Source organism: Heloderma suspectum, chromosome 4 (assembly GCF_057233095.1).
Source record: "Heloderma suspectum isolate Gila_16-S chromosome 4, 16-S_ref, whole genome shotgun sequence".
Taxonomy (NCBI): Eukaryota; Metazoa; Chordata; class Lepidosauria; order Squamata; family Helodermatidae; genus Heloderma; species Heloderma suspectum.
Window position 1 is genome coordinate 256,392,174 of NC_139461.1, and position 7,693 is coordinate 256,399,866.

Here is a 7,693-nt window from a genome sequence, read left to right on the forward strand (position 1 = left end):
AGCAGTCTGTCTCCTAGGAATAGGACTAAGGCAGCTGACTCTACAAAATTAGACCACTGAACAATTATGATCAAAACAACACAATAATAGGAAATCAGCTAATGTCTGCTAATGCTTACCATTTGCAGAATAACTTTTTTCTCCATCTTGGAATTTAGCATCTTAGATTGCAATACTTGCCTGGGAGTGTCACTGACCTCAACAGGGCTTACTTCTGAGTAGGCACACATAGGATTTCTTAAGTAACTTCCCAGCCTACCAATATGCAGTTTTTAAACAGGAAAGTGCTAGCATGTATATATCACTAAAGTTTTGTTTTCTTTTTCAAATCATCTGGAAAGGAGCTTAATTCAGGTATGATTTTGTGGACAGAAAAAAAACAGATCTGCTACTTTTCAACACTTTTGTCTTGTAGAATACACAGAGCCAGCAACCTTCCTCCACACAGGGCTACACATCTGCGATGCAAGTCTGGTTCATCTTGAACATGCTTGGCTTCGTTTCACTTGACATGATAGGAATCCCAGGAAATCTAGTTATCCTCTATGCCTTCATCAAAGCCATCTGTCAGCAAAACGTCACACCCAGCGAAATCATCCTGGGCAAACTTGCATTTGCCAACCTCCTGGTGATCCTGACAAGGGGTGTCCCTCTCACCCTCCGAACACTTGGAGTCCACATCATGTATGATGGTTTGAGCTGTGGCATCGCCCTCTATATCTACTGTGTGAGCAGAGCCATGAGCATCTTCTTAACTTCCATGCTAGGCTGCTTCCAGTGTCTCTTAATTGCTCCATGTCCTCCCAGGTGCTTGCGGCTAAGGCGCAGCATCCTTGCAAGACTCCCTTCCATCATGATTTCCCTTTGGTGCTTCAATCTACTGGTCTGCTGTACCCGTTTGCTTTACTCCATGCCTCGCACCGGTACCAACTGCACCAACGAAGAGATCACTGTGGTATATGACTTCTGCTGTGTGGTGTTCCATAGCCAACTCTTGTACTTTGGAAATGGAGTGGTGTTTGTTGCCCGAGACATGTTCTTCCTGGGGTTGATGACCTTCTCTAGTGGCTACCTCCTCTTTGTTCTTCATCAGCATGGGAAACTGATGAAACGTGTGCCCATGCTACAAATGAAACATGCAGAGATCCGAGCAACAAAATCAGTAATGGGCTTGCTGACCATGTACCTTCTCAGCTTTGGGCTGGACAGTGTCTTCTGGATGGTCAACCTTTGTGTATCCCCAGTATCACTGAAGTTTGCAGATGCACGCATGTTCTTTGACTCCTGCTACTCAGCCATAAGTCCAATGTTGATTATTCTAACAAACAGAAAGATTCAAGCAGGCATAAAGTGTGCCATTGGAAGGAGCTAGGGATGCGTCAGGCCCCATTCCCTTCCATAGCTTCACTCTGCACTGTTTTTTCACTCCTCCTTTAACTCAGAAAATTTCTAAAATTAATTCCAAAAATGGTGCATATGTAATTGCTACAGCTTTGAGCTCCTTCACAGCTTTTTGGGGGGTGGGGGATCTCCATTACCAGTGCACACATGTGCATTGATAAAACACTGCAATAAGATCCCAATCTTGATGTGTTCATATGTATGATTACATCAAGATTCTTTTTGTGCAGTGTTTTACTAATGTGCCAAAGTGTACCTATGTATTAGTAAAACACTACACAAAAAGAACCTTGATACAACCATATGTGCAATCACTGCAAAATTGCTTTTGTGTGTGTGCAAAACATAAAACACCGCAAACACAAAAGTCTGGATGCTATCATACCTATGATGACATTAGGAGTGTTTGATGTGTGTTTTGGTTTGTTTGTTTGTTTGTTTGTTTTTGCAGTGTTTTATTGGTAATGTAGAAGGAGGAAGTCATAGATGAAGTGAAAAAACAAGGTGTGGTAAGCATTGCAGTGCTCTGTACAAACTGTAGAGATTTTTAAAATGGAACAGTTGAGGAATTAATGCATCAGTTCCACTTCGGAAATAATTCAGAATAATTCAGGTAATTCAGAACTCAAAAATCCAGGGAGAAATTTATAGAAGGAAAATTTCAGAAGCATTCCCAAAAAGAGTGGGTTACCAGCTCTAGACATGTCCAAGAACAGGAACATGAGAAGAGATGTGCTAGATCAGACCCAAGGCGTATCTAATTCAGCATCCTGTTTCCCACAGCAGCCAAACCAGCAAGTGCCTCTGGGATGCCCACAATCAGGACATGAGTGCAATAGCATCCTCCTGCTCGTGCTCCCTAGCAACTGATATTTGGAAGCGTACTGCCTCTAATACTAGTAATATAATATATGGATAGTCTGATCCTCCATAGATTTATATAATCCCCATCCATATTGGAAGCCATCGCTATATCTTGTAGTAGTACATTGTGTAATTTAATGGTGCATGGTGTGATGTACGGTGTGATATATCACGGTGTGATGTATCTGTCCTGAATTTCCCACCATTCAACTCAATTGGATGGAATTATGAATTATGTTGTATTATGAATGACAGAGAAAAAGATCCACTTCTCCACACCAAAAATGGCCAAAAACAAACAAATTGACATATTAGAAAGTTCCAATCTTAAATTATGACAGATATGATCCAGCATCGTTCTCCCCCACAAAAAGAATAAGGAACATGCTAAGGTAATATTCTCAGTCTAATAAAAACAACTCAACAAGTGTTTGGGGAGGCCTTCCTGTAAAATCAGAGGTTCTTTGCACACTGTTGATACATCTTCCATCCGTTTGGGCAATATCTCATCTCCAGAGCACTCCAGCAGCAGGATTCTGTACCTGAGATAATGTAACATTTCACCCAGACGCTGCCAGTTATGATCATCATATGCAGTACAATTGCTTAAAAGTCATTTGCAATTGATGTTATTAGTCACAAATGATACCCAACTCCACTCCACAGACAGACAGGTACACACACACACCACTTCCTTTTTTTACTTTAAAAAAATGGTGGCTGTATATTCTCAATCACTGGCATTCTCATCCAGCAATATTTATTTAAAAGTAGCAAAGACCATTTCCCAGTAGTAACGTATGGCTGTGAGAGCTAGACTATAAGGAAGGCTGAGCGCCGAAGAATTGATGCTTTCGAACTGTGGTGCTGGAGAAGACTCTTACGAGTCCCCTGGACTGCAAGGAGGTCAAATCAGTCCATCCTAAAGGAAATCAACCCTGAGTGCTCATTGGAAGGACAGATACTGAAGCTCAAATATTTTGGCCACCTAATATGCGAAGAGAAAACTCTCTGGAAAAGACCCTGATGCTGGGAAAGACTGAAGGCAAAAGGAGAAGGGGACTGCAGAGGATGAGATGGCTAGTGTCAAGGGCTCCTTGGAGGGCTCTCTCAGTCTAATCCAGTAGCTAAGTCCAGACACAGACAAAGGGATTCCTTTCAAAGCTTTATTCTTCTTTTACAACTTAACAACTATACCGTTTGCAACTAGATCTGAGCAGCACAGTACCTACGTCCTAAGTTGGAACAGTTGGTCCCCGTTTGAAAGGGAATTACTGGCAGACCCCTGAACTTAAGGACTAGGGAGAGTCCCTCCCCTTTTCCCTTGGAGCCTCTGGGCGCAGCCATTGTTTGCGCGCCAACCTGGCACTTCGCCTCCTTTCCATGCCCTCCATCTGGCGCCACTCTCTGCGTCTGCGTCGCGCATCCACCAAGTCTGCTATCTGTGCTTGGTCACTCCCTGGACTGCTAACTAAACTAGGAATGCTGGTGGGAGGAATCTCCGTCAGCTGTTGGTCCTGGGAAAGAGGAGCGCGCTCCTCTCCCAGGAGCGACTGCTCTTCCTCAGAATCAGAACTACTCTGGGATTCTATGGGCTCAGTGTCCACCCTGACAGCTAGATAGCATCACCGATGCAATGAATATAGACTTGAGCACGCTCCGGGAGAGAGCGCAGGACAGGAAGGCCTGGCATGCTATGGTCCATGGGGTCACGAAGAGTCGGACACGACTGAACGACTGAACAACAACAACAACAAAGCAAAGACCAACAAAGCTCCCCATGCCAACTCCTGTTTCATGAATCATTGATTTGAATTTGATTTTTTAAGAAAATATATATTTGGACACCTGCCTTTCCTGTTTCATATGCTGCATTGTTCAGCCAGCCAGCTTTTTTAAAGGTGGGAGCCAGTCGCAGAAACAGGAAAGTTATCCCCATACAGCATTCCCCCATTCATTGCATGGGGGCAGATGTCGTGATAACTGTCACTGGACCAGGGCTTGTTGAGGTGTTTTGCATACAGGGGGAAATGAGACTGAAATCTCATCTTTGAAGAAAAGTCTCTAGGGATCATGGGGCTGCTTACTTTCTCCACCTGAAAAAAATTACAAGCGTTTTACCGACCTTCCATTTTTATTATGGAATACAAAACAGAAGAGGGTGAACACCTGCTATCTTGATATACAAAGTGGTCCTCTTTTCAGTCAGATCTGATCTTTTTAGGCTTTGTAAGCCAGATCTGAGGCTGATGGGAGTTGTAGTACAAAACATTTGGAAGGCAGCTTTAAGGGATACAATTGATATAGGATGGGCCATTGGAATGTGAGTCACACCAACATTTACTTCAGGAATATATGCAATCCCAGCAATTTAGATGTCAGTTGTTAGTGGGATGTTTCTGTTCTGTAGCACTGCCCTTCTGTGTAGTAGTGACTCCTGTGCAGTAAAGTAGGCCATTGGTTGTATCTACTATTAGTCAATCTTATTTCCCATTCATTCAATGGGTCTACTCTAAGTAGGGCTAACAGTGCATACAACCCCATGGGTAAAATCCAACATAAGGCCTACTTAGAGTAGACCCATTGAAATGGATGAGACGTATGTTAGTCATAATTAAAGTCCCATTCATTTCAGTGGGTCTAGTAGGACTTATGTTGGATTTTACCCCATGTGTCCAATTTTACAGTAGTGAACCCTCTATTTGAAGAGCTCTCCTCAAACAGGTGTCCTCTGTTTGAAGGGCTTTCCAGCCCAAGTCCAGTTCAAAGAAAAAGAATCATCAGAACGGAGAGCAAGGGGCCCTGAGGTTGCCCATCACAGTTAACACCTGGACAGCAGACTGGGCAGGCACACATGCCACCTTGTCAAAGACTTCCCCATCATGGCTGGATGTCTTGGGTTTCCATGTAAATTAAAGCAATTATAGTTGCATGAATTCATATTAGCATACGCACATTTTACACAAATCTATGTCCTCTTTTGCCATTCCCTTTATAATTCACCCTTCACTGGCTGGAAGAAACTAGTGGGTCTCTCTTAAAATTAACTCCATGGAGCAGGCTTGCAAAGGGGATTGGATGAATAATGCAACAAGGAAGGTAAGAGGAGGAACAAAAGGAGCGAAGAAAAATCTCTTCCTTCCCTTTGCTATGTCCGCCAAATTACCATGATTTACCATGTGCATGCAGTGTGAACATCATTTTAGAGCCCTCTATTGTAATGGTAGAGCAGCCTTCCCAAAACTGGTGCCCCTCAGATGTTTGGGGTTACAATTACCATCAGCCCCAGCCAGCACAGCAAATGGTCAGGGATGATGGGAGTTGTTGTCCAACACATTCGGAGAGCACCAGGTTGGGGAAGACTGCAATAATCCCATTACAAAATAATACAGGAGTGTGCTTTTTCTTTTCTTCTAAAGCTTGTCAACATTTTCTAGCAAATTCCAGATGGACAACTGTGTTTTGTAGCAAAAACAATAAAGATTCCTGTGGCACCTTAAAGACTGACAATTTTATTGTGCCATAAGTTTTCATGGACTACAGCCCATTTTGTTGGCTACAGTATTTCATGCACCTGATGAAACAAGCCCTAATTTACCAAAATGGATGCCACCTCACAAGAAAATTGTTAGCCTTTGAGGTGCAACAGGAGACTTTGTTGTATATTCTAACAAACTGCATTTAGGCTGGAAAAGAAATCAGTGGGGGAAATCTTCCTTATTATTTCTGTCTGGGATCCGGTGTGCCCCATCAGCATGCCTAAGGCGATTCAGTCTGAGCATAGAACAATTGGCACTTTCTGGCTACAGAACTTCATGCCTGTCTGGAGGGTCCTACAGAAGTAGCTTTTCAGAAGGCACAGGGAACTGTGGTGGGCACGGGAGCACCTGCACCTTGGAGAGCTGAGAATTGTGGGCCCAGGAGGTTGGACCCTCAACCCATCATGTATTTACAGACTTGTGAAGCAGAGAGCAGGGCCATATTTGCCTTAGGAGTCTAAATCTCCTCCCTTCAGGCCTGCAGTGGAGGCTGGGGGCACCAATATCAGTGGGACGATGAATCCGCTCCAGGTTTCAGTCAGAACCAGTCAGGTTCTGGTTCTGACTGAAACCCAGAGTGGATTCACCGCCCCACTGACATCGGAGCCCCCAGCCTCCACTTCAGGCCTCCCCTTTCTCCAGCCCTTCCCCTCAATGTGTGGGGGCAGGGCCAGCTAACAGGGCCCTGCTTTGCCCCTCACACAATTGTTATCAAGTGAGGGGTGAACGCCTAAATAGGGTTAAGGTGATATAACTTTGCAAGACTTTTAACCTGGGCTCTGGCAGTTCTTCTACTGCACTTTTTAAGGGTTGCACAGAAGGACCGTTCCTCCAGTTTTGACTTATGCTAGCCCTGCAATACTGTGATTTGTCAACCCTAAGGGGGCAAAAAGGCCAAGAAGCGAAGGGAGGAAGTGAATCTCTAAATTGATTTAAATTCCTCAGCCAAAATCTGTAGCTGCAGGCTTCTAGCTAATCCCTATAATACCATGTTTGAAAATTGCAAACTGTGCCTTTCCGGACCTTTATTGGTCATGCTCAGTGCTCTATTGTGGGGTTACAACCAAGAAAAATCATTTTCTGTGGGCACCAGCCAAAAGAAAATGTGAGGCCTGGGTTCACCTGCTCACATATTACTGTTTAACAGTGACAGGGAGAGTCTGTGTCTTTTAGCAGAGATGTCACTGACTCTTGAGTCATTGCCATAATTGTTAAAGGTGAAGAATTAATTATAGTCATGCAGGGCAATACTATAAGAGGACTGACATATAAATTCTGCTGCTCCTGTTAAAAATTATTTGAAGTGCTCAAGGTTGTGGCATTTGAGAGGATTTCTCAGTAAATTTGTTGGTTTGTTTATATGCCTTAAAGATAATTTGTGGGATTAAGAAGTGACCAGAGTGCAATTTGGGGAGTTCAAATGCCTGTATTTATTTAAGAACATAAGAAGGACTGTGTGAGTTTTATTTGAGAACTCCTCCATGTGAAAGTCCCACCATGCCACATTACAAGGGAACATGTTGCTCCCAGAACTTCCCCATGATGTCACTGCTCTCTCTTCCTTCAAATCCCCCCTCACAAACCCCTTTTTCCATGAAGCATTTGGATTAACATCAGGCGGAGCAATCCTAAACACATGTCTAAGTGCATCCCTCCCAGAAGTGACACTCCTCCAAAAGGGCACCATGGTTTGCTGCAGACGCCCCAGGTACACCCGAAGAAAGTTCCATAAGGGTAAGTGTACCACTGCTGCTGTTTCTGTTGGGTTTATACTCCAAAATGGGGTGTTCCAAGGATGTGTCGGGAATTACCTTTGATCTGCTGGATTCAAAGATCCCTCTCTCGCCTGACGGGACCCAGGATTCAGCCCATTAGCTATGCGAGCCTGG

The 7,693-nt window shown here is 43.9% G+C and overlaps 1 protein-coding gene across 1 annotated transcript; it reads left to right on the forward strand.

Moving 5' to 3' along the window:
- Window positions 1–463: 463 nt before the first annotated feature.
- On the forward strand, window positions 464–1,372 carry LOC146348547 (olfactory receptor class A-like protein 1). The gene has a single exon (XM_084848318.1). It carries the CDS (start codon window positions 464–466, stop codon window positions 1,370–1,372), a length of 909 nt encoding a protein of 302 aa, XP_084704444.1.
- Window positions 1,373–7,693: the final 6,321 nt, after the last annotated feature.

Coding starts and splice junctions, on each gene's coding strand:
- LOC146348547 (XM_084848318.1), top strand. CDS start 464: ATGCAAGTCTGGTTCATCTTGAACATGCTTGGCTTCGTTTCACTTGAC.